The sequence below is a fragment of the Excalfactoria chinensis genome, chromosome 13 (genome assembly GCF_039878825.1).
Source record: "Excalfactoria chinensis isolate bCotChi1 chromosome 13, bCotChi1.hap2, whole genome shotgun sequence".
In the NCBI taxonomy this organism is placed as follows: Eukaryota; Metazoa; Chordata; class Aves; order Galliformes; family Phasianidae; genus Excalfactoria; species Excalfactoria chinensis.
The window spans coordinates 4,460,852-4,485,695 of NC_092837.1; the positions used below are offsets into that span (position 1 = coordinate 4,460,852).

Here is a 24,844-nt window from a genome sequence, read left to right on the forward strand (position 1 = left end):
AGTTACACGTATATTCTCTACTGTCTTTTGAATACTCGGACCAAAATAATTTGCCATATTTTCAGTAACAAACTGCAGAAGACTATTTTATTATCTTAATTGTATACTGGACTTGTTCTACATATATTCTTTGAAATAGCGGACCTGGGTCAATTTCCATCCACAAAGCAAAGCTGTGGGGTTGAAAACCAACAACTGAAATTCGAGCTACAAAAATAGCCATTTTATAAAGCAAACAGAAATGACGATCTCTTCACTTTCCTCCAACACTAATATGAGAGAAGATGGCTTACGTAAAACATCAGTTTAGCTCCAGACATTTCAGCATGCAGCGGGCAAAACTGAAAGTGATTTGGTAAGCTGTGTGATAAGCTATAAGAACACCACTATTACTCTTGTAATAGCCAATCTAAGATATACATAAGAGAATGAGCCAGAATACATTTTTTCTCTGTCATAGTTTGAACATGTTAAAAAAAAGACATTGAAGACACAGCGGCAAAGCAAAGTGACTGGATTCACCTACAGGAACTTCAGTCCAAATTCCGGATCTGGGTGCACATATCCCCAGAGCAAAACCAGTTTTGAGCAGGAAATACACTGTGCGCATCCCAGGAAAGAATTTGGCTCCCAGCATACAGCATCACTAAGTTTAGCATCAAGCCCTGATAGAATCCATGTGACGTACATGGAACACACAGATAAAGGCTGTTTAGCAGTGACCCCTGCGCTCCCATACTGCCATTTCAAGAGTCACAACTCAAATGAAATGCTCCACACAAAACTGAGCCCATGTTCAGATCCAGCACTGTGCTCAGGAAAGATTTGTCTGCACCTCAGCAGCTCAATTCCAGCACACACTGACCGAGGGGAATGCACTGCTGTCCAAAGCAGCATCCCCTTCTGGGAGGCTCAGCAGCTCACTTTGATTCTGAATGTCCAAATCTGACTTCATTTGTCAAACTGTAATTCTAAGCCAAACAGAAACCAATCCAGCCCTGCAATTTAGCATTTGAGGTCCTTCCTTTAGGACAGAAAAATAAAACATTTGGTATTACTTTTTTTTTTTCCCCCTTCCACTTAATTTTGAATAAACATATATATATATATTCTGTTAGGACTTAAAGCGACAAAAGCCCTCAGGTCCTGAACAGGCTTTGAAACTACCAACAAATCAGTTAATTATGAGTTTAGGTTGGGTTTCATTTTCATTATTTTGATGATGCAAACCCTTTCAGGAAAGGACACAAAGCCCCAAAAGCTGTTTGCAAACACTGGTTCCAGGCGGACTTGCTTGTTGTGTGTGCTCTGTGCAGACAAAGCCCTCTTGTGTTTTTGGCATTTTCAATTAAAACAAATGCAACTCGTCATACCATACCATTTCCTCAAAGCGCACTTACAGGTTTCAAAATGCCAGGGTTCTCTTTCTAAGGGTTTTGGGGTTTGTTTGGTTTGGGGTTTTATTGAGGAACAATGATATGAGCACAGATAAACCTTTAAAATATACTCCATTTCTGCAATGCCAGTCAGCTACTCAGTGTTCATACATCTATCAAGGTTTCTGGTAAAGAATCTGATTAACAGCCATAGAGCCATAGATACTCTTTTTTTTTTCTCTTCAGGTGAGCAGTTAAGATTACAGATTGCATCTATGTTGACCACCACTTATTTTCAGTTGTAGTTCATAAATTGCTTATTGTTCACTGCAGTAGTGTTAACACTAAACAAAGTCTCTCATACAGAAAGGTAACATTCGTGTTTACAAAACTGAGCAGGTTTCTATTATATATACGCATATGTATACACACATTCTTAATCTTTAAATACACATAAATATTTATAAATGCCAAAGTGCAAAAAAATAAGGTCAATCGCATCACTTTACATACATGATTTTAGTATTAGGAATAAAAGTGATTATATTGCACACCAAACTCTCTATACTTTCAAACCCCTGTGAAGTTACATGGGCATTTGGTTTTCCACCAGCGATGGGATCTCACAGCATCCACAACCCTTACACAGACATGGGACTGAACTTAACCCACAGCCAGGAACACAACCACATGTAAAGCTTGCATGCAGTGCATGTACAGTCTCTATGTGCACACTGGAACAGCACGGGAACTTCATCATGCATCTATTCTGCATGTGTTTTGCTGAATATAATCTGCTTATCTGCCTTCTCTGAGAACTGGATGTTTATTCAGGTTCTGAGCTGCTTGTTTTCAATTACACCGAAATCAAAATCCACAGTACTCACAGACTTGTAATCTCATGCACACTCCATAGGCAATGATATTTTGGTAGAATTTAGAAGCTTTGAAGTATGTGGCAGCGAGAAGCCATTAAGAACATAAGGTATGGAAAGGCTTTTCCTACAGGAAGATTCACAAGGAAGCTCAATCTCAGGGCTTATTTTGTTCAAAGCAATGTGTGAGATAACAGTATATAGCAGGAGAAGGTCAGATATCAGTTCACATCATGCAGATAGGGCAGTTCTGTGTTCAAAACCAAGAAACACCATTAAAAAGCTACTCGAATGACAGAGTATTTGGGGTTGGAAGAGACCTGGAGGCCATCGGGTACCTAAACGACACGAAAAATTCTTTGTTGCATTAAACCTTCTGAAACAGTAAAGGTTAAAATGATGAATGCAGCACAGTGCAACTTCAGTTGGAAACGCTAAAAATAAATCTTGAATAATAAAGTCCAGAAGATTACTGCCATAGTGAATCAAGAATACCAAAATGCACAGCAGTGACTTCTACAGAGGGCTCTGGCGTAAAGTAGGAAGAGCCGTAGTCAGTTACCAGGCAGGTAAATGGGACAGATTTGCTCTGCAGCTGTTTCAGCAGGAGATTAATGAACTGCTGGAGATCTTTGTCCCTTGTGTTCATACAGACAAAAAAGCTTTTTCGTCAAGCGTAACATGAAATGTATACAATGCTGTATTCTACCACTCTTCAAAGACTTCAGACAGCCTTCTAAAAAAGGAAGGCAGAATCTATGGACGACCAGTGTGAGATTGTTCAGAGGACGCTATTTCTGTGTGCTAAACTTGTCAGGAAAGCCACCCCTTTATAAAGAAGTACTGGCTTAACACTATTATGTCACTGGTAACTTCTGAAAACATTATTAGAGACAATCAGTAAAGCACAGCTAACTTCTGAAATCCAACTGTTAGTTTCTCTGTTGCTTTGGGTTGTGTTTTTTTGCTTGTTTTTAGTTTCATTCCATAGTGGTTGCAGCTTTTGATGGGCCGAAGAGAAAGGGAACAAAACCACAGCTAGCCTGAAATCACTAATGGCAATTTTGAATAGGTGTCTTTAATAATTTTAACTTACACATATAACAGTGATTAAAAAAATACAAAAGAACAGCAACCTGTACTGCATGGCTATACAGTAATAGCTATTTCAGATCATTTTTTTTTGCCAGTGACAAAAATGCACTAAACATATATACTGTCAGTATCCAAAGAAACAGCTTTTAGACCAAACAGCTAAAAACCCAAGCCCTCAATGTCCTACAAGTCGAGATTTCTTTAGAAAAAGAAGTCATAATTCCCGATGAACATTCTGAAGTTAACATAATAGCACTGCATTGCATTTTTCTTCTCTGGGATAGCAAAATCTCAGTAATTTTGCTACACCAAATTAAGCTATTTAAAACCACATGGGCACAGTTTGTAGCATGAAAGCAATGCTTGCATTAGATAAAACTGCTGCTTTCAAATCTTAAGGTCAGAAACAAGGGTCAGTTCTCTTCTATAGGAGTGTACTCCACATCTCCGTAATGCAGCTAGCTGCACCAGCACATTCTGTAAGTTCTCTGCATATATTCAAGTCAGCACTATCTGGATCATCAGCTGAATACATTGCCTTCAAGAAAGTGGTGTTTTACCTTGCCTTGCACAACTCCGTTGCTGTCACAGTCATACAGGTTTATCTCAAACGCTCCCACACACGAGATCCTTTAGCACAAGTTCCCACAGCTGCGTGCTGCTCTGAAGGGATGCGCACACATTCACAGGTGTGCAGCTCCTGGTGATTTAAGCCCTACTCCACCACAAACATCTTCTAAGGATGTAACAGATTGCGCAGCTGGTGTTTGTGTTTCACAGCCCTAAAAACTGCATTGAGAAGCGTGTGTTGAAACAGAAAGAATCTCCTCTCCTCTGACACTGCATTTAGAAAACGTACGTATTAAATATATTATGTTTTCCTCTCCCAGTAAAAATAGAGAGGATTTCTTAATTTGGAACTACAGCTAAGTTCTGTTCAGTAAATAATTAATTGACAAATGACTCAAAGCTACTATATTTTTGGTTTTTTTTAATTACTCACTAAATAGAATGGACCCATTTAAAAAAATGGAAAATGTTCATGCAGCTCTTTTTCAGGCCACTTAGACTGCAAGTCTCTCCAATTCACCTGTCACTGAATGAAGAGCATCACGTATGTAATTTCCTTTTCTGTTTCAGTTAAAGGATCACGAGCTAAAAAAATACAAAACAGTTTAGCACTCTGCCCTCTTTTAAACAGGCACAGCTTCACAAAAAGTCATCCATCCTTCTTTAAGATTGAACTAAGCTACTGTATCTTCCATCCACATTCAAATAACTAGAAAAGAGTCAGATATTCATTGATGAAATACGAGGGTATGGCTATACTCTTTGAACACTGTGTTCTCCTCTTCTACAAGAAGATAGAACCATTGGGAAGTGAAGATGGAAAGGGCTCACAAAAGTGCTATATGGAAAAGTAACTGCCCTTTAAACACAGGACTGAGAGTGTTCAACATGCGAGTTAACACTTACACACAACACTCCGGTTGTTAAATAATGCACACTGCCATAGTCACACACCAAAACAAACTTCATAGACACTGTACATTCAAAAAACTTACAAATGAGCAATACTGTACTAAAATGTAAACAACCATTGATGTCACAAAAGCCTGCCAGTTAGGACTGAAGATGCATGAACTCACTCAAGAGAAGTAATTGGCTAGAAGTCTATTATAACTGCTCACCTGAAATAGGCTGAAACAAAGAAAAGCCTGTAATAGTGTCTAAACTTTTTTTGTTTTTTTTTGCTCCTTAGACATTGATTTGCTTTCATTCTACAACATTAAGCAGGCAGTTCCATAACAACTGAGTAAACATAAAAACAGGCATTACTTTAGCAGAACATGCAGAACATGGAGTTTTTCTACTTTGTTCCATTAACTTACAAGCAATTCAGGCCCAATGGAAGCAAAAGTTCTTTTCCAAAGATAAGTCTGCAATCCTGGCTGATCATCGGCATCCTTCAAGGGGTCCTGTCAAGGCATCGAGGCTGCTGTCTGTATCTGAAGCCAATGTTTGCTCTGTTGACATGGATGAAATGTCATTGATAGATGATGACTGGGAAGGACTGGTGTTGCTATTCACTGCTGCATCTGTGCTAAGTAAACCAAACATAATAAAATCTGAGGCAAGACAATATGGCAAGCACAAATAACCACACTTCTACGTTCTGAGCACATCATTTTCCTCAGAGAAATACTCAGAAAACAGACAAATCATTAAACAGTAGAATTGCATTCATTAAGCTTCCTAACACTTAAAACCTGCAACACAACATTCCAATTGTTGAACCAAAAGAAAAGCAGCAAACATCAAGGATTCGACTAAAGGCAAAAATAATTCATGCTGTTAGCTTTCTTAAAATAAAAAGCTCTAATAATGTTTGAATGTGCATGAAAGGTACACATTCATTCAAAGCCAAGAAAAAGCATTCAGCATAAAATACATCTGCACAACAGCTGATGTAACATGGCATCAATGGTTTCAGCTGATGAAGGAGCCTTCTGCGGAGAAGACAGTTCAGTGTTTTGGATATCCAGAACTTAAGACTTGTTTTCATACAACTCATTTCATAACAATGAAAAATTACTGCCCACGGATCTCCAAAGGCTGACCAGAATCTTTGTCTGTAACAGAACTTTCACCTACCTGTACTGAGTAGGACATTTTTCATTCCTTTTAGTCCAACAGATCACTCTATGCAGCATAACATTATAGAAGAACTACTGAAACGATGACTAACCTGAGGGCTGATCTTTTACCACACCATTCTTGCTTCTTTCTTCCCAATCCATTACTTCTTTGTATATTAATTCTTATAAGGTAGGAGGAATAAGAGAAGAGACAGAAAAAACATCGTTAAGATCACAAGGGATTTAAGCTCTATTTATTAGTGTGTAACGGTACAATTAAATAGTGACAGGTCCGTCTGTAAGTACCACTGTATGGGTCAGAACAGATTTAGGACACAGCACCTGAATAAAATATCACAGACTTCTAAATGTAACAAAGCTCCATTACTTCAGTTCAGTTCTCTATGGTATGGTACACGCAGGATGGCTCACCCTCAACTCTTCTAGAGGAAAGGATTTACTAGTGCAGAGCATGCATACATGTGTACATATTTCCTCCAAACAGAACATTTTTCCATTATCAATTTATTTTCACATCACCATAAGCAGTACTGCACATTTGGAACAGGATCCAGTCAGTTACACGATCCAGCACATGCGCGAACACACAGCTCACAGTACAAGTTACGTCATTGCTCATGCTCCCTTTTTACCTTTCCATTCTTCAATTGCATGTTCTCTCTCTTCCAGTTGTGCATCGTAAATTTGAGGTGGAGGCTACAAAGAAAATCAAGTCTACATGTTACCTGTTACGTTGCAGGCAAAACTAAAAATGATGGCTTTCTCAGCCAACTGTTACCTCCCTCTGGCAGTCTATTCCCTACATCTCCAGTTTACATTCATTTCACATCACCAGGCTTTAGGTTCTTCCTCCCACCAAAATGCTGCTTAAAAGTAACAACTAAAAATGAACTTTTGTAAGGTTTGGCGGGGCCTCAGATGAAGCCCACTACCCCAAATACAGCACATCACCACCCTGCAGGCAACACTTTCCACAAAGGGAGCTACCAATAATCACTTTCAAAACTGCATCAGTTCCACTCCAGTGACAGCTCTTCAGGCGGTTCCACCTCAAACATTAACCTGAATGCTTATGTGCATCTCTCACTAACCAAAACACGAGTCCACAGCACACACTTGGATCCAAACTAAAGTTATTCTTTAAAACTGTTGGTCTTAAAATCTTAAAATTTATTTTAAATGCAAACTTACAGCTTCTGCTTCAGCTGGATCATACCAGACAGTAATATAAGGGTGACGTAAGGCCTCATCAACGGAAATTCTCTTGTCTGGATCTACTACAAGCATTTTGGATAATAAATCTCTAGCTTGACTGGCTAGAAAGTAAAAATGAAAAAGAACACGCACATAAGGAGCTGTAGATTTTAAACATCTGACAAAGCATACACAAACAGATCTCTTAAGCTTCTATGCCTCCCAACAAGTTCCATTTGTTGGTGACACGCAAATACTTAACTTCTAATCCCATGGAGTTAAATGGGTCTCACTGAGCACTGTTTTTAAGTCAGCAGTGTAGGACTGGAGCTGCACGTCTCGCTCAATACCCAGCAGCATTTGGCTGCACTGCCAAGACAGGCACAGTGATGGCAGCTCTCCTACACTGCTGCAGATTTCCTTCAAAAGGAGGTCACAGTCCTCTAACGTCAACGTTATTTTACTGTAACCCAAAACATAAACCCTGCAGCTGACATAAACCAATCTCAATTTTGAACAGTTACGTTGCTGCATAGGTCACAGTTTGTCATCAACTATTGCTCATAAGCCCCATTTTGAAGTGCATAGTAAATGGCTAAATGCTGTCACAGTGCCATTTGACCGGCAGGCTTTTGTCTGAACTACAAATGCTGTATACTAAAATAACTTGCTGTGGCCTATTTTGTATAAAACCTTATGTCTGTCCATAGGACCAATTTTTACAACTTCTTGGTCATTTATCTAAAGCGCAGGTATAACTGACATGAATTACAGCCCCATATGAACCAGAGAAACATAAATAACTTTAACGAGAGCTACTTTTGGGCGCATTTCAGCCACAAACATTATCCAACATATTCAAATGAAGTGAATTAAAGAGAACAGTGAAATATCTCCGTATTTCTGAGCTAACATTAAAAAATCAGAATCTGTCATATGTGAAAAAAAAACAGCAGGCACGGAACTTATGTCAACACCCACCGCAATACAGATATTCCATATTAGTTGTTGGTTTGTTTAATTCAATGCATTGCAAACATTTTAAATTAACACCTTCAGAAGAAGAAGAAAAAAATCTGTCTTACTTTTTAACTTGTCACGGTCAGATTCTGATGGAAATATCCAGTCTGGGAAGAGCTCTTCAAATTTAATACCTGGATATTTTGGCCTGTTTTCTACATAATTCCTCACTGTAGGCTGTAGTTTCTTCATGAATTCTGCTGAGGGCGTTCCTAGTTGTTCAATTACTTTATTCCATTGATCAATATCTGCACCACATCTTTAGGAAAATCAGCTGCAGAATTTGAAGTCTGCGCTACACAAAAACATCACTTGCAGAAATCTGAAAAGCTGAAAGCCTGAACTAATAATAAAACAAGAACTGCAATCTAACATCAACAACATTCTAGAACTGCTGTGCAAAAAGCTACGCTGGCAAAAATCTAAAACGTCAGTTTTGTAGGATAGGAACAGACCAGAAATGGTGCACAACTCATCAGGCTTAAATATCTTCAGTGAATTGGTACCTACTGGCCAGTTTTGAAAACATGGCTTGTGAAGAGTTGAAATGAAGCTTCGTTCTGTAATTACACCCATAGCATAACAACTAGGGGGACCGAAAGAAACATAAAGGCTGCTGGTGAATGACCTGACGTACACCTAACTACCACATGGAAGATTTTTGATGGTAGGGAAAAATACATAAAAGAATACATCATATGTGGTATTTCTTTTACATATTTCTACAGTATCGACAGTGCTAATACAGTAAGTTTACTCAGATCAGCAATTCCCATTTTTCCTGATAAGGAATGTGCAGTTCTAGCAGTCTAACCACAAACCCTGCGAACATATCTGAACTCAGAATCTTTTCTTTCAAACTACTGATTCTTATACCAGTTTCTTAACAAGACACATCTATTGCACTTTGAATTGTAGTTAACACACACTACAGTTTAAGAAGCACTTACTTTTGTTAGCATGCCAAAAATACATCCAGAAATACGCTTCCCGCTAAAGATGCAAAGATTGAAAACGGTATCTGCTTATTCAATACATTCCAATGGAAACACAATATTAAAATAAGAATTAAGAAGTCAGTATTATTAACTCTCATGCTGAAACAGAGCACATACAAAGCGAGTTTTGACACACGCCAGGAAATTTTGTTGGAAAAGTAATTTGTGCAAGAAGTCCACCAATCCAGATTCAAGAAGGGGTTGATGATTAGAGTGGCAGCTAGCCAAATTCAAGGGCATTCTATGGTGGTTTGGGGTGGGGGATCTACTCTGCTCCAGTAATGAAAATGTGTGGAAAAAAAACTGAAAAAATATTTTCCCCAACATAGGTTGGATATGAAATAAGCTATGCCCATAATCAGAAACTCAATCAGGAGAAAACCTTAATGCTAATGCAAAGCAGGCAGCGTCCCTCCAATAACCTTGCAGTCTGCAGACAAAATTACCCTTTCTGTTCGACTAGTGACCCCAAGCTCAAAAGTAACCCAGAACCGTTCAGTGCATAGCAGAGTGTCTGTCTGCTTTGTGAGACTCTGGGAGAAAATGTTGAAAACAGAGTCCTTATTATAATCAATTAATAATAAAGCACGACTTTTCCCAAGAAATCATGACTATGCTCTCATGCTTTTTCCATCAGGCAGGCAGTTTCCTTTACCTCCTGCACAGAAGAGCACTGAAAACATTCTCTGGTGCCTCTAGGCTTTCCATTACTTCATCTCCAGTATCTACGCTGGGTGTTTTTTCTACGTTTTTCATCTCTAGTGCAACAGCAACTGCCAGCTTCTCAGCTCAGGCTATGGCCAGGAGCAGGTTCAGCCCATCCTCCACCCTGATGGTGTGGAGCATCTCAGCCCAAGCAGGGCTCTGTTGCAACACTCCAAGAAATCCCTGCTGACCATACAGCAACGTACAAACAATTGGATCAGAGAGCAGTTTCTCCTGAAGACAACCACAGGCACATCATTAGGCTTGGTTCCCTGATCAAAATACCAGAACACTAAGACGTATCAAAACTTAATTAAAAAATGAAAAATCCCAAGGCCGTGTGTAACAGCATCCATCCCCCTTAACCCTGTAGTCAAAACAGACTTGTGGCTGCAGCTAGAAGAAAATGACAATTATTCCAGACCAGACTGATAACTGCATAAGCCAACATGACTTATCTGTCAGTATCTCACATTAAAGAGAACTGAAAGACTCAGAAGGAAGACACCCTAAGCACAGCTATGCATTTTGATAAGATAGAGGGGCAGACTCTTTGAAATGTGGATTGGTGGAGCTTCAGCGACCTCCAGCGAGCTACTAATGGTAACTTGCATATTCAGTGAGTACAGACAAAATTTCCCTCCTTTTTCATGAACAAACCAAAACAGCCCATGCTGACATGCAGATGAAGGACACGTAACATATATGAAGAATTGTGTTAGGTTGGTCTGAAGGCTTTAAAAGGTAAAACAATATAGAAAGGAAGAAAGGTAGAAAACAGACTTATTTAACAATCATTTATGCAACTAACTGATAAACGATCAACTGCTGAAGATTAATTAGTGTCATGAAACTTTGAATTTAAAATAGCCTCTACAAGACATATAGCTATGAAAAGATCATAGCAACACATACTTGGTATTGTAAGTGGTGGACCCAGCTTCTCCTTGCTGACAAGCAGAAATACTATACAACATATTATTTCAAAAGCTTGGTCCACATGTCCTTTGGTTTTCGTGCCTTACAGCCCAGTTTAATTGTATCTTCTGCATTCTATTTACTTACTGACCGATTTGGAATATCTTACCCTGGAACACTATGCAAGACTATTTTTTATAAAGGATTAAATTGGTTTAAAAGCCAAGTTTTCCTTTAACTGGAGCTTGATAATGAGTCCACTGTTTTCATTCCTTTTTCTAGGAAATGTTTTTAAACACATACAATTATTTGAAGAATATGTATTTGATTAAATGATCATTTTTATCCACCTCACAAAGTACAAATGCTTCTCTCTGACCCAGTAATACGCTGTTGAGATTTCCCAAGTCTAAGGGCACGAGGGCATAAAGATTTTTACTTCTAATACAGAAAGGTGCTCACAGTTTCTATCACGTAACAAAATACAACTCTGTGAAGACGAGCTTGAGTCAAAAATACTGAAGGTAAAAGGGAAAGAAGGATAATCTTATAGAAAAAGTCCAAAATAAAGATTTCATAAAATGATAACAAAAATTTTAAGAAATTGTTTTTCTATTAAATAATAATAATAGTAAGAAAAAGAGATTTCATGCAGTGTGCTTGCAGTTAGCACTCACTGGACAGCAGCATCCTAATGAGTGAGAAAAAAAACCTGGTTGAAACTGAAAAAACTCGTACATTAAAAAATAAGTTGAACCAAATAGGAAGCCAAACCCATGCACAGTAAAAGCTAACTTAGTAGATTTCTGCTTCTAACACTTATCTACTAAGAACAACAGTAAGAAAAAACAGGTAATACTTTCTTTTTTTCCTTAACCTACCAGCATTCTATTTAAGATAGAAAAGCTTAAGCTGTTAATATAAATTCTACAGATTCAGTCAGTACAGATTACAGTAAATATAGCCTGCTAAGAAAATAAAATAGAAAGCTCAACAATTTGGTCAATGACACTAATTTCGTAGCTTACAGCAGATCTACTAAAACACGGTTGAAAACAGTGCTTTATGCTTTTATACAGATCAAAGTATGTTCCTGGTGGAAGTGGTTCAAGGATGACTAGGGAAGGATACGATCAGTGCCTTGGAATATCACACAACCTTTCACCAATTCTCCCATGATGCAACCAACTGACCAGATATCAACTGAAAGTAAAAATGAAATGATCAAATTATGAAGTATCATGAACAAAAGTGAGGAAAACAAACAAACAAACAAAATGAAGACATCTAGCATCTACGGTAAAACACAACAATGTGGAAAACCGAACTGCTAACAAGAATCTTCAATCATTTCAACGCCAACTAATTAAACTGTTGCTACATTTTGTTTTCAGCACTTTGTAAAATATTATCAGCATTTACACTTCTGAAACGACCGTGCAGAAGGATACAATCTCTTCCTGGGAACAGGACTTTATGGAGGACCATTTCTGCCATAATGCACCCAACAGACCAGATATCCACTATCATATGTTAGGTGTAACAAGGACAAAAGATTAAAGAGGTTTTTTAAGTATCGCAATTATTTGTAAATTCACACTTTTTATTTATAGTCGTGCAGATAAGTATTTTTGTCCCATCCAGAACTGCCTCCACAGATGTTCTCATCCACGTGAGCACTTGCAGTAGAACAAGTGCCACATGCATCAGTGTAAAGTTTTCAGAGGCTCAGCAAGGTCCTGTGATTCCTTTGTATCACACAGCTCAAGTATCCCCAAGCCCCAGTGAATAACCGAAAAGATGTACTAGGTTAGAAGACCAGAGGAGGCAGAATGTTACTTCACAGCCAGTAAATACCAGCAAGCAAAACAGTAATGTGGGTCAAGGACAGTTTCCTTGCCAGTAGTTTTGTTGGCTGAATGTTCAATATATTAAAGCCTTTGTAAATATAGTACAACACCCAGCCTCTTTAAGTGCTATTTATATAGATTTAGGGGAATAAACTACATGGTTTATGGGAGAATCTGGAATAGATTTTTAATGAAGTCATCACAGACACTGGGGGGGACAGACTTAGAATATGCTTCACAGTAAAAATCACAATGATAAAAAGGTTTATTATTTTACACACTGATCATCGGTTAGTTGGTTTTCTAAAACATCATAGATTGGTAGGATAAAGAAAACAGCAAGAGGACAACAAAGGGAAAGGTAAGACAGCAGGGAAGCAGGAACAGTACATGCTAAATAGAGATATGAATACGGTAGAAAACTCTAATTCTCCACAAAATATTTATTGTACATTTTATTTTTATGTCTTAATAATCTCCAGTAACACGATTAGCATTAAAAATAGACACAGCAGAGGGAAGTTAGCTCTGTCCCAGCCTTTTAAAGCTATTATGTTTGGAGACACATATGCTTTAGACAAACAATTTAAAGCATCACTCCAGTAACTTACCATTCTCTTTATATCCCATTCCAAGGATAACCTCTGGCGCTCTGTAATATCGTGTTACTACATATGGAGTCATCATAAAATTAGTACACGCTGTTCTTGCCAGTCCAAAATCAAGGATTTTGAGTGTACAATCTGATTTTACTACTATGTTGCTGGGTTTCAAATCCTAATAAGAAATTATTGCAGTTAAGGAAGGATCTATATACTGAATGATACACCCCCCCCCTCTGAAGTCAGTAACACCACCAGCTCACCCCATAACAGCACTTTTACATTCGTTTGCATTCATAAGAATTTGAATTACAGATGCATATTTTGACTCTGCTTAAGTAATTGACGTAGTTTCAACCACATGAATTATGCTTTCAGGTGCAGAACTTCCTTTTCTTAAGAGAGGCAGGAACATGCAAATAGGAAAGCAACAATTTTTTGCAGAATGGCACTGAATCAGCTTGCTTGCAGTTTCTAATCTTCCACACAGACTTTTCTCTTGAAATAACTCAATAATTATTTACAGTAGTTGGCAGTGAAATTTGTTATCTCATCTCATTATAATGCTGGGCCATGTGAAGCATATCAGATTTCAATATTCATCTATTAATAACAGAGGTTGGTGTCACATACATTATTTCAAGCTCTGTTTAGTCACAGACCCTTTTAAGTCATCCCCAGACATATTCCTTTGAGCTATCCAAGTTCTGTCCCTTTCCTAGCCTGGCTTCTTTCCAAAATCCAGTCTCTCATCTAATCCAGAGTTTCCACTCAAGGTCTTGACAGGTCTTTTTCCTCTGGTCCCAGACTAACCCAACACAAACCACTTTAGCCTCTCTATTTAAATAAACTTCCTGCCTTTGTTTAGCTATTCACAGTTTGGTTAGTTTGGTTTCACCAATGTCCCATTTTCACGTCCGACCAGCATCAGTTCTGTCCAGCTTCTCTGTTAGCTCCAACGGGCTCAAATTTCTCAGCAAACATTTTGTCTCCCCCTTAGCTCCAAATCACAGCCAACAAGTCAGGTGGAGTCCAGCTGGAGTTCCAGCCCTCCCCTCCTGTCTCTTACACGTTAACTATAAACAACGGTAGATTTTTCAGCAAGGCAAAGATTTGTTGCAATTTACACAGGCTCTCCATTATGTTTATGGATTGAACGTGAAGAAAAAAAAGCACGTTAGACTAGAAGCTGACTGCATTTTTCAGCTACCAGGGAGAAGAGATTTAAAAGGTGTGTCCATGAAATAGGGGAAAAATAGAACAGGAAAGGAACAAAAAAAACCAAGCGTGACTGTCAAGCAGAATGACTGGTCATGGAAAATACAAAGAGCAGCTGCAGAACACCAGAATCAGAGCTGCATGAAGTATGCTCAGGACTTTAAAGTTCCGAACAACCATTCGGTAATATAACTTGTACAAGTCAAATATTAAATTTGAAAGACTCGTTCTTTAGTAATTTGGAAGGTACACAGTTGCTCATATTTTATGAGTTTATCAGTTCGGTATCACTTAAATCCACAGAACTGATTTAATCTGTTTTAAGATCTGTTAACAATATATTGGTCTTCATCTTCAAATCTGAAAACCTCCACATACAGTCACAGTATGAACTAAAGTACTACAAACATACAGAACAGCAGTTCCCTGCCTACCCCTCAGGTTCATAAGAACATCTGTGTTCATAAAGAATATCAGTAACGATCTAATACTACCTACTCTGTGGATGATACCAGCTGAGTGGAGATGTTTGATACCACATAGCATCTGGTAAAGGAGATAAGACATTCTTTCGTGATCCAATTCCATATGAATAACTTGGCACAAGTTGGCATCCATCAGCTCCATAACCAAATATCTGAAGCAGAAGAAAACATTCATAAACCATAAGAACAATAAGAACGCTTATGATTTAAAGGAAACATCGTTCATTAACACCATTTCAAAATTAGGGTCATTCACTGGAATCACCACCCACATTATATCTGGCTGTCAAGTTATTATCCAAAAGTGACCCATTTAAAAGAAGACAATACATACAAAGCAGATGCAGGTGAAATCAGCAAAGTATCATAGATAGATAAACAAATGGATAGGAGGCAAATAACTACTTCCCACTTCCATTTGATGTTAGTAGCAAAACAACTTTATTTCTCAATTTATTTCACAAGAGCCAAGAAAGACTGACCAAAGCTCAGACTTAGTCTTTAGTTACCCTCTACATTAAGCACAAAGACTGTGAGATAGCAGAGCTACACTGCTATGGCTTAGTTGAATATTTGTCATGAAAATCAAAACAAAAATCTACTACTTACACATCCTGAAATTCTTCCAGTGACTTCTGCGGTGTAAATACATTTAATAAACTAATTATCTATAAAGAGAAAAGAAGCTTCAGCTTTAATTCAAGTAAAAATCCAATCACTACAGAAATTATTATTCAAAGCCAAATGCACACCAGTACTAAACACAATTTAACATTACTTGGTTTCACTTAACTCACTCACACTGAAGAACTGTTGTCTCAAATACAGTTGAAAACCGCAGCACATGTGCTGAAGGGACTAAGGACACACATTTTTTTCCCCCTCTATGTTATTTGACACCCATATCCTTCTTCAGTACCTGAAATGCATTCCTTTTTCTCCACATGAATAATAATCTCTTATTTTAAAATGCGTACTGGGCAAGAAATTTTAACTAAACAAGAGCAAAGGTGCCCCATGACACTCCATTCAATTTACATTGTTACATACCATTTCTAAAAGAACTGCTACCATTACTATGTTGCCATCCTTAATTACAACCTTGCCTTTATTCTGCTACTTCTGGACTTCACCAAAAGCTTATTTCAGGGTATTTGACTCCAGGAACTTTGACACTCGAGTACAAACTTCCACAATCAGCACTGTTCCCAGTTTATATTGGCACCACAATACAACACACTGTGGTCCTTATATTCTTGTACTTGCATGTTCAAGTACATCAAGTAGAAGGCTCGATGACCTTGTATGCATGTATGGTATGTCGGCATTTCAATTGTGTTTATTGGTCAAGCTGCACCAATATACCTTCCAAATCCACCAGGTGAACATTATATTTAATAAAAATCTTGCATAAACTCAGGAAATATAACTACAGAGCATCTAGAAGAGCCAAGCCCACAACAAACCCAGTGCCAAACAAGCCTTGCTGCAGCTGGATGTAAACAGGCAGATGCAACACAGCAAAACCATCTCTAAAGTCCACACTGATGGTAAACCCATAGCCATGCTGCAACAAGAGCCTCCTGTTCCTGGCACTTCATCCTCCAAACAGCTCACCCAAGAGCTGAACCTCACATTGGGAACAACTGTAAAACCCACTGCAAATTTTTCTGGTTTCTCTCACCATTTTTTTCTGCTACTTTGGTTAAACATTAGCAAGAAAGCAAATCTTGAGCTTTTTAGATATGAGAGAAGGGAAACACAAAGGCAGACTTACATTTTTGTGATTGACACATTTTAAAAGAACAAGCTCTCTGTAAGCTCTCTTTGCGTGGGTTTGATTCTGAAAAGGACGACTCAACTTCTTTACAGCAACGTTTATTCCAAGGACTGTATCGAACGCAGCACTGCAAGTTGTCAAAGACAAACAGCTTAAGTTGAAGTCTGCTTTGGGGAGAGGAGGGGGAAGAGGGAGATGGGAACAAGGAAAGAAATGAAGATTTGAGGAAATAAATACCAACTAAGCTGCTTCATTTTGCATTTAGAAAAAGACACATTAAAAAAGAACCTGAGCATCCCTTAAAAAACAAAGGCAGGCTGAACAGAAGCCACTAACATTCTTAAGAAAAGCCTTCTGTGCCCTCCCCCAAGTAAGACAGAATCTGCTGACTTAAGACTTCTGTTCAAAACTGGGAGATCTAAAAATACGTTTTTAAGTAATATTTCAGCTGCCTGTATATTTCCAGCTTAGTCTGTACACTTGGGAGCTTTTCTGGGCATTGTTGCTGACTGACATTCATTTAACATTTGCAGTATTGGTTGATCTTTCCTAAAGAACATTCACAACAACTGATCTGCCCTGCAGGCGTCAGTGCTCTCATCTAAGCGGATAGTTCACAACTCAAAGCAATTTTAGTGCTTCCCAGAAAATTAATTGTCTGGTTTCAGCAAGAACAAAAATGAACATGGAAGATTCACACATTATAGGGAGCAATGCAGCAGCTTAAAAATGAAAATGACCATTAATTTGGTAGTTCTTCCAGTTGTTCTTTCCCTCTGTAGTTGAAGGCACAGGTGCAAACACTTTAAAAACCGTAAGAATCTAAGGCTAAATTACATGTATATCCAGAACAGGACTAAGGTTGGAATATTCCTCATTATTAACACACAGGGAATTTGACAGAATACCTGCAAATGCATACTAGGAACAACACAGGAGTTCCAATCTATTACCTCTCTAGCTTTAAATAAGGATTCCCAACTTATTTCCATGTAATGCTACTTTCATTCAGTAGGAAAGAATTCTCACTCATGTCTTTTCCAAAGCTTCCACTTTGTGAGCTCCCACCCTGCCTCAGCAGGACGCAGACAGCACCAGATGTGAAGGACCACCGTATTACAACACTCTTACAAGAGGTGCAGCTCATCTCCACCAGCAATACTCGAATTGTATGAAGTTTACCAACATCAAATCACTGCCTTCCCTACTGGAAAAGGTACCACCAGCATTTGGCAGGGTTTGCACACAAGTTGCTGTTATCTGGGAGGCACAGTTCAATGCCCACATTTGAGTCATCACCTTTCACTAAGGGCTTGCTAGTTTTCATTTCGACTCGGTTCTGTGACACACACAAGTTATTATTCAGTGATACGATCACTCTCAGATTTAAAGCTTTTTCACTTAACTATGCAAAACAAAACACAAAATGGGAGGAAGGGAACCAGTGAGAAACTGTTTTCCTCCCAGACATGAAAGATGAAAGCGCTCGTGTTTCCAATATTTCATCAGGAAGAAATTTCACGTACAATTTTATGTGTATTAATGGCTTTAACAGCACCCTGGTGTTAGCAAACAACCAGGAACCAACAGGGTCCACAATAAACAGCTGCTCAAGCCAGTCATGAGCAGCAAGCCCACTGCAACAGTGGGACAGACAGTTCAGGGAAGATATCCCATTGCAATCTGCAAAACCAGGTATGTGTCACGATTCCATCCCAGCACATACAAACAACTTTACCTCTACCTTTCTTTTTTTTCCCCCTTATCCACGTGACAGTGACTGAAATTGCGTCTCCATAAAGAAGCTGTATTTGGTATCTCTGAAGAACCTCCACAACTCTCCTCCCACCCGAAAGCAACACCAATCTGATCACAGGGAATTCTAGTAAAGTCTTCAGAGCACTTTTAAAAGTTTGCATCTTGAGCCAGCTTTTAATAATAGGAGTAAAGATGCCACGTGCCCAATGAACTTATAAACATCTTGACCTAAATTACAGCGAGAAATCATGCTCCAGTTCTGTAGGCAAAGGACTTTTGCCTTGAACTGCAACATGCTCCTGCTGTGGATTCCTGCTTCACCAGCTCTGCTTCACTCACTCTTTCCCCACTGCCCAAACACGGGTTTGCAAACAGCAACAAACTCCTGACTGTTTTCTTCAAGTGCAACCGTAGGAAAAGTTATGGACAGCACAAACACTCACATGAGTTTCCAAGATCACAGTTTTGCTTTCTTGAAGGACAGAATAAGTTTGTTGGGCCAGAAAAATCAGGTTGACTATTTAAACATCTGAAATCCAGGGCAAGAAGGGAAAAACCAGCATCAAGCCTAAAACAAAAATTCTTTCAACAAAATCATTTTGTGCAAGCAGTTACTCATTCGTAAATAGATTCTAAGGTTTTGAGCATGCTAGAACTTAAGTGTGAGAGGTCACGTACAGAAGCACACTTTGTATATAAAATACACAAATAAGCTCTACATAAAACAACCAAGTTCCTTTTTCATTTTCTAGAGTTCTCATTTTGTATTTCATTTACGCAACTCACAAATAACAGCAAGATTTTCCTAGCCAAAAATGACAGGATAGCACTCATCCTATGGTGAGATTTCTGCACTACGTACCCTTACATTTTGCATACTTCCCCTGGGTATTTTAGGGACTTTTACAGAGAAATTTAGATTTTGCACCTTCTTCAACTTGGACATAATGTTCAGATGTTTCACATGAAGAATTTATGCAATGTTTTATTCTGTTGTTCCAAAAATCAAGTTTCCTCAAAACAAGTCAATAAATCAGATCATCCCTTTCTCCACCCAGGACGCTGACCTTAGCACTACCCCAACTGTTTTGAAGCAACGCCTCATTTAAGCCATGCCATTCAGAAATGCACTGCTTCCAATGAAAGAAGCAACTACAACCACCCTTAATCCTTATATACAATCTAGAACCAGCATATCATTAAGAATATTTATACCCAGAGATGTTTGCACCACACTAATGCTTACCCAAACACCAGTACCGAGATCTAGCACGCCTACCCATCCCTCACTTAACCCACTGAATAAGAACGAAATATGGTGCTCTTATCTCACTTATATTTTCATCTGTTAGCACTTCTTTCCTAAGTATAAAACATTTTTGAAGGTTTTAAAGAAGTCACAAAGCCATGGGCAGGTGCTGTATAAAGGGTTGCTCTCAATATGAGTCATCCCACTTATTCTGCAGAATTTATAGGCAGACAGAAACAGCAGACTGGGTTTAAAGCACAAGCAACCCACGGCGCATTTCTGCTTAAGTCTGATATTACAGACTTAATAAGTATATCTGTTTGTTCCCTCACGTATGGGACTGTAAAATCACATCGATAAGAAGTGCTGCTGTTACCCAATAAGTTTTGCCCAACAAAACAAGGGCTGGCAGTAAGTGGTGCAGAATAGACTGCTGCAGTCTAAAAAGCATTCGAAATTGTTTACCTTTAGCTGGCCCAGAGGTGTGGTGCCATACAAGAGACTAAGGTTCAGGATCACACTAACGACTCTCACATCCTGGGCCAGATGAGGCTGGACACATAGCTGAGGTGACACAGCAAGGAAGAGACGGCCAGCCCAACCCCTCACAGCATCCCTTCCTGGTTAATCCATGAAGTGACAATGACACTGATCTGCCTCGTCCTGCCATTTAAAGGCAAGGCACTGCATTGGTGGCTCCTAGAAATGGACAGGAGTGATTGGGAATAAAAGGGGGGGAAAAAAGGGGGCCGTGATGAAGAAACGAGTGAAACTCAGAATCTCTCACCATCTCATTGTCGTACCTTACACTGTAATAGCATAACTACGCAGGGAAGGTGAGAACTAAAACAAAAATAAAGTGGTTAATGAGAAGGAAATGTGTTGACCCTCTTCATTTATGATGTTATCCAAACATTACTTTTCCCCTAAAATCAAAACAAAAGCTAGTTTCCCACATGAACTACTGCAGGCAGGTATTTTAGTAACTATTTAGTCCATCACAACCCTATAGCAAGAGACAAAGCTCATTGATTTTGATAACATTGGACATCCTGGAACCCCTATCAAGAACACATTCATATTTTGTTATGCATTTAGAGCTTTTTATGTTTAAACAAAATGTTTATTACTCACCAAACAATGCCCTGTGCCCCCGATCCTATGGGCTTCAATTGCTGGTAACGTTTTAGCACAGTGAATGTTGAATCTGCAACTTGAACACTGTAAAACTGACTATCGCATTTACTGTCACTCATGGTGTAGTGTCATGTAGTTTTCTCACTCAAGGACCTGGTACAGGCTTCAAGATCTTAAAGAAAAAAAAGAAAACAAATGTTCAATCTGAGTAATTCGAGGCAGACAAGATGGAAAACAGATTATGCATATTTTAACACATATGAATTTTTTAATAGCATACTATTAGATAAGCATTATTTCAGCTTCACTTACAACTACTGCTAATGAAAAGCCCCTGCAGATGAGACAACAAATAATCATACCTTTCCCAGCTGTAAGCAAACATCTTGTTCCAAGCCCCAAACAAAAAGCAGCTAAGTAAACAACTGGGAAAACAAACAACACCCTCAGGCAACAACTCTCCCCCTTGTAGGAGACTCCAGCACTCAGCCAACTTCTGTAACCCCGAGTTACTGCTATCACCACCCGCTCTCCTTCCTCCTGTCTTTAATACACATTAACATCCATGCCATCAGTTAGTGTACTTCAAGTATTAAGAGAGCTGGTACTACAGTTTGAAAGACCCAGCCACGTTGCAACAATAAGTTTAATCCCAAATGCATTACGATGATTGAGGACTGTTTTGTTTGTATGTTAACAATCCCCTTTAATGAAGGCAAAAGCAAAAAGCAGGCAAAAAGCAATTCCATCCAGGAAGTTACGCTGCAGTTTTGCCTCTCTCATCTGCCTTGCTCTCAAAGCTGCAACTGGACTTTCTGAAAGACTGAGTCCAGAGGGCAGTAAGGAGCAAGGCCTATGGGGAAAGGACATCTCCTTAACTGGGTTACTTATGAGAAACAGACGAGAGGAGGAAGTGCACAACAGACCAAAGAAAGGAGGAATGAAATAATGTATGAACACAATGGATGTGGTGATTAGCAATGAGCTACAAAGATTCTGGTTAGACATTTTAGAAGATATGAAGGAAAGGGAAGAAGGAGAAACAAAGCCTGTTTTGCAAAGGTAGAAGAGGTGTAGTGCTAGACAAGATTCCCTACGGAAGTTATGGGCTCTCCCTCTCTAGATGTTGGTGCTACACTAAAATCTGTAATTAATTAGATGTAGGTAATTACACCTGAGACTGAGGTAGTGGACACACATAATTTCACATGCATCGTGATAGGTAGTGCCATTACAGCCCAGACTGAACTGCAAAGCCAAGAGTTCCCCGAAACAGGAAATGAAAGCAGATCACCTCCCCTATAAGCAGCTGGCCTAACCACCCAGCTGTGCTACATCATTTGTAGCTAAAGAAAGAGCAGCTATTCTCTCCCTCTTCACCAGCCTACAGAACACTGGAGAGCCCATGCAAAGCAGAAGAGCCTCGGCAGCAACCCAGAAGCACATCTTGGAAGGGCACAGGGCTACATGAGTAGCTTCTAGCAGCTTCAGGAATTAGAATATGGGCCTTTCTCAAGTAAATACTCAACCTGGTCATCTCTAGCAGCTATTTAGACAGTAAGGAATGAACCCGCTCTTCCTTCCTGTCTTTTATCATTCCAGAGCTATAGACACTGAGGCACCACAGTCCTTGATTAACAACCCCTGAACAGCCCTGGTGTTTTCTGTACATCTCCAAATGCTGGAACACAGACACAGCTGAAAAGACAAGACTGAGGAAAAGGCCAAAATTCTCTCTCTGAAAAGGGCTTAAAGAGGGGGAAAACATGTGGATTACACTGGAAATCAAATTAGGCTCATTAGTTATGTGGGATCTATGCTGATACTCCTTCATGAGTTAATGAATATCACTGTAAGTGATAAAGAAGCAGAGGGAAAAGGAAGTGCTCCTGAACCAAAGAACCCTCACTGTAAGAAATCTCATCTGTACACAGTCATCACTTGAAAACAGTTTAAAGACCAGGATAAGCTCTTTAGACAAGACCCAAAGAGGGATCTGTGAATCACAACACACAAGCTCTATGTATTCTGACATCCTCTGGAGCTTACTGTGCTGAGCACCAAGCCCCCCCCAAGTCCTGGACTATGGCTGCACGCTGCTTGGTTAGGACTTAGGTTACTTCAGATATACACACTAATGTAAAACTAAATGCCACGAGACTGTAAGTATTGACATCATTTAAGTCTCAGTGTCTATTTGGGAGCTAAACCTACTGAATAAGAACATCACCCATCGCTCAACAGGGAAAAATGCTCCCCCTAGCAGGTACACAATGTATCCCACACATCTCCCATAAAGGAATCTTTGGAGAAGTTGGCATCACTTCCATTTCGGAAATGCACATTTTCATTCATGGCTTCCCAGCTGCAGCAGTGCCAAACATGGAAGTCATTCATTCATGGGACAGTCAGCAAACATACTTCTGCACGTCGATAAGGGCACTCAATTACAGTGCTTCAAGATCATTGTTCTATTTTGGAGCACGCATGAGAGGCAGATAAACGGGGTGCAGGTTTCTGCGTCTGTTTTAATAACGTGCTCATACGACCAGAAAAACTAAAAAGCAAAAAGCTGGTTTGACTCTATGCATAAAGATCACAAGTGCTTACAAAAGTGGTTTTCAGCCTCAGTTCATGCAAAGTAAAATAATCCAAAACAGGAAAAGAGACACAGCAAACCTACCTCCAATGAACGTAATAGCTGTCACACAGAACTGCAGTAAGGAAGTATTTAGGGGTTGGAAGCAACCGCACTACAGTGTATGTACAGACTGCACCAGTCACCTCTGCAAAAGGCACCTATTAAAATGGCAACTTATTATTAACCAGATCCATTCCCTGGATATTTTCCACGTCAAAAGCTTCTGAAGCAAACAGGTTGGAACAGCGAGGAACATTCCCTCTGCTGTTTTGGATACAGAAATGTTATCACGATGAACATCAAGAAACTGAACTTCAGGCTAAACTGCACTGTAGACAGAAAGAACCCACATACACACGGCGTATGAAAAGACAGGGAAACCACACAGAATATTCACCTTTACAAACGTACTCTGCAAATTAACCAACACTGGTTTTACCCACTCAGTTCTCTGAGAAGCACCTCTGTCTTTAACCGGCCGAAGCTACGAGTGAGCAGACCTCACCGACAGCCACCAGCCCCGCTGTCATTTAGCTGCTAAACAAACGCTGAAAGCAAACACTGGGTGCACCTCGGCCAGGAGACGGAGGGGAAAAGTTCAAACGTGTATGTGCTGTGCAATTATTCCGCTGTGAAATCGCGGAGCAGCCGTAGAGCCGAGCGAGCGCGCTGACGGAATTCCTTCACTCGTGCGGTTTCCGTCGCGGAGGAGCACAGCGCGGCCCCCCGCCCCGCGAGCACCGAGCGCTGCCAGGGCCGGCACGGGGCGCCGAGGGCAGGACGCGGGCGCGGCCGGGCAGGGGCGGCGATGCGGCACGGGAAAGGCGAGGGGCACGGCAGGGCCGAAAAGAAGGAAGGAGCCCCCAGCTCGGCCCCTCCGCCTCCTTCCCCCGCTCCGGAGGGCCGGGCCCGGGTCAGCGACACGCGGGGAAGCCCAGCCCAGCCCCGGCTGCGCCTCGGCGGACGGGGCCCGCGGGAAGAGCCGGGGAGTCCGCTCGGCACAGGGCCGGGGGGGCTCGGCTCAGCTCGGGGAGCTCCGGCTCCGGCCCCGCCGCCCGCAACGCCCTCCTCGCGGCCTCCCTCACCGTCTCCTCTCTCGGTCAGGCTCCAGCGGGACGGGGCGCGGCGCTCGCGAGCCGCGCAGCCACCTCCGCCGCCGCCTCCACCTCCTCCGGCACGCAGGGCCGCCCCAGCCACAATGGCCTCCCGGTGCTCCGCGCAGGCCGCGCCAGGCCTGAGCGCGCTGACGGGCAGCAACTCGGACCAATCGCGAGCCCATACCG

The 24,844-nt window shown here is 40.3% G+C and overlaps 1 protein-coding gene across 5 annotated transcripts; it reads right to left on the minus strand.

Moving 5' to 3' along the window:
• Window positions 1–1,088: 1,088 nt before the first annotated feature.
• On the minus strand, window positions 1,089–24,781 carry MAPK9 (mitogen-activated protein kinase 9). Of its 5 annotated transcripts, none has more exons than XM_072348695.1 (12): window positions 24,647–24,781; window positions 20,918–21,092; window positions 16,774–16,903; window positions 15,606–15,664; window positions 15,010–15,148; window positions 13,303–13,468; window positions 12,293–12,364; window positions 8,286–8,468; window positions 7,198–7,322; window positions 6,639–6,702; window positions 6,096–6,167; window positions 1,089–5,450 (listed from the first exon to the last, which is right to left on the minus strand). In XM_072348695.1, exons 2-12 carry the CDS (start codon window positions 21,037–21,039, stop codon window positions 5,434–5,436), a joined length of 1,149 nt encoding a protein of 382 aa, XP_072204796.1. In that variant the 5' UTR covers window positions 21,040–21,092; window positions 24,647–24,781; the 3' UTR covers window positions 1,089–5,433. The 5 variants fall into 5 exon arrangements, with proteins under 5 accessions (XP_072204796.1, XP_072204793.1, XP_072204792.1 ...); XM_072348692.1 differs by lacking the exon at window positions 12,293–12,364 and adding an exon at window positions 11,973–12,044 and having other exon boundaries at window positions 1,680–5,445; window positions 24,647–24,780; XM_072348691.1 differs by having other exon boundaries at window positions 1,680–5,445; window positions 24,647–24,780.
• Between the last annotated feature and the right edge of the window lie 63 nt (window positions 24,782–24,844).